Source organism: Fulmarus glacialis, unplaced genomic scaffold (assembly GCF_000690835.1).
Source record: "Fulmarus glacialis isolate BGI_N327 unplaced genomic scaffold, ASM69083v1 scaffold27942, whole genome shotgun sequence".
In the NCBI taxonomy this organism is placed as follows: domain Eukaryota; kingdom Metazoa; phylum Chordata; class Aves; order Procellariiformes; family Procellariidae; genus Fulmarus; species Fulmarus glacialis.
The window spans coordinates 34,211-34,625 of NW_009198939.1; the positions used below are offsets into that span (position 1 = coordinate 34,211).

The following is a 415-nucleotide window of genomic DNA, read 5'->3' on the forward strand; positions in this document are numbered from 1 at the left end:
CCAGCCCGCTGGAGCGGCCCCTGAAGATCGGCTGGCTGAAAAAGCAGCGCTCCATCGTCAAGAACTGGCAGCAGCGGTACTTCGTGCTGAAGGGCCAGCAGCTTTACTACTACAAGGACGAGGATGATGTCAAACCACAGGTAGGATGAGGCCACCGGGCTTTGCCGGTCCTCAATCTCCCCCTTTTTGCAACTTTGCTCGTAGGGAAATGGTTTGGGATGGGTCTGGAGTAGGGTATTAAAGAGGTTTCCTGCCTTTGGGCAGTAACAGAGATGAGAGGTCCTGATCAGATTCATCTAGGCACTTAAACACTTAAAGTGCCTGCAAGCCCTGCTGGGGGCTTGGTCCCTCCGTGCCCAAGCAACAGGGTGCTGGAAAAAACCCAACAGTTACCAGCTAGGAAGATGTTTTAACT

General features: G+C 53.3%; 1 protein-coding gene across 1 annotated transcript in view; it reads left to right on the forward strand.

The window, feature by feature from the left end:
- Positions 1–415, forward strand: part of ARHGAP25 (Rho GTPase activating protein 25) — an 18,389-nt gene that overhangs the window by 5,393 nt on the left and 12,581 nt on the right. Inside the window, exon 4 of the mRNA XM_009573083.1 lies at positions 5–140. Within this exon, the coding sequence (XP_009571378.1) occupies positions 5–140 (136 nt within the window). The remainder of the gene's footprint in view (positions 1–4; positions 141–415) is intronic.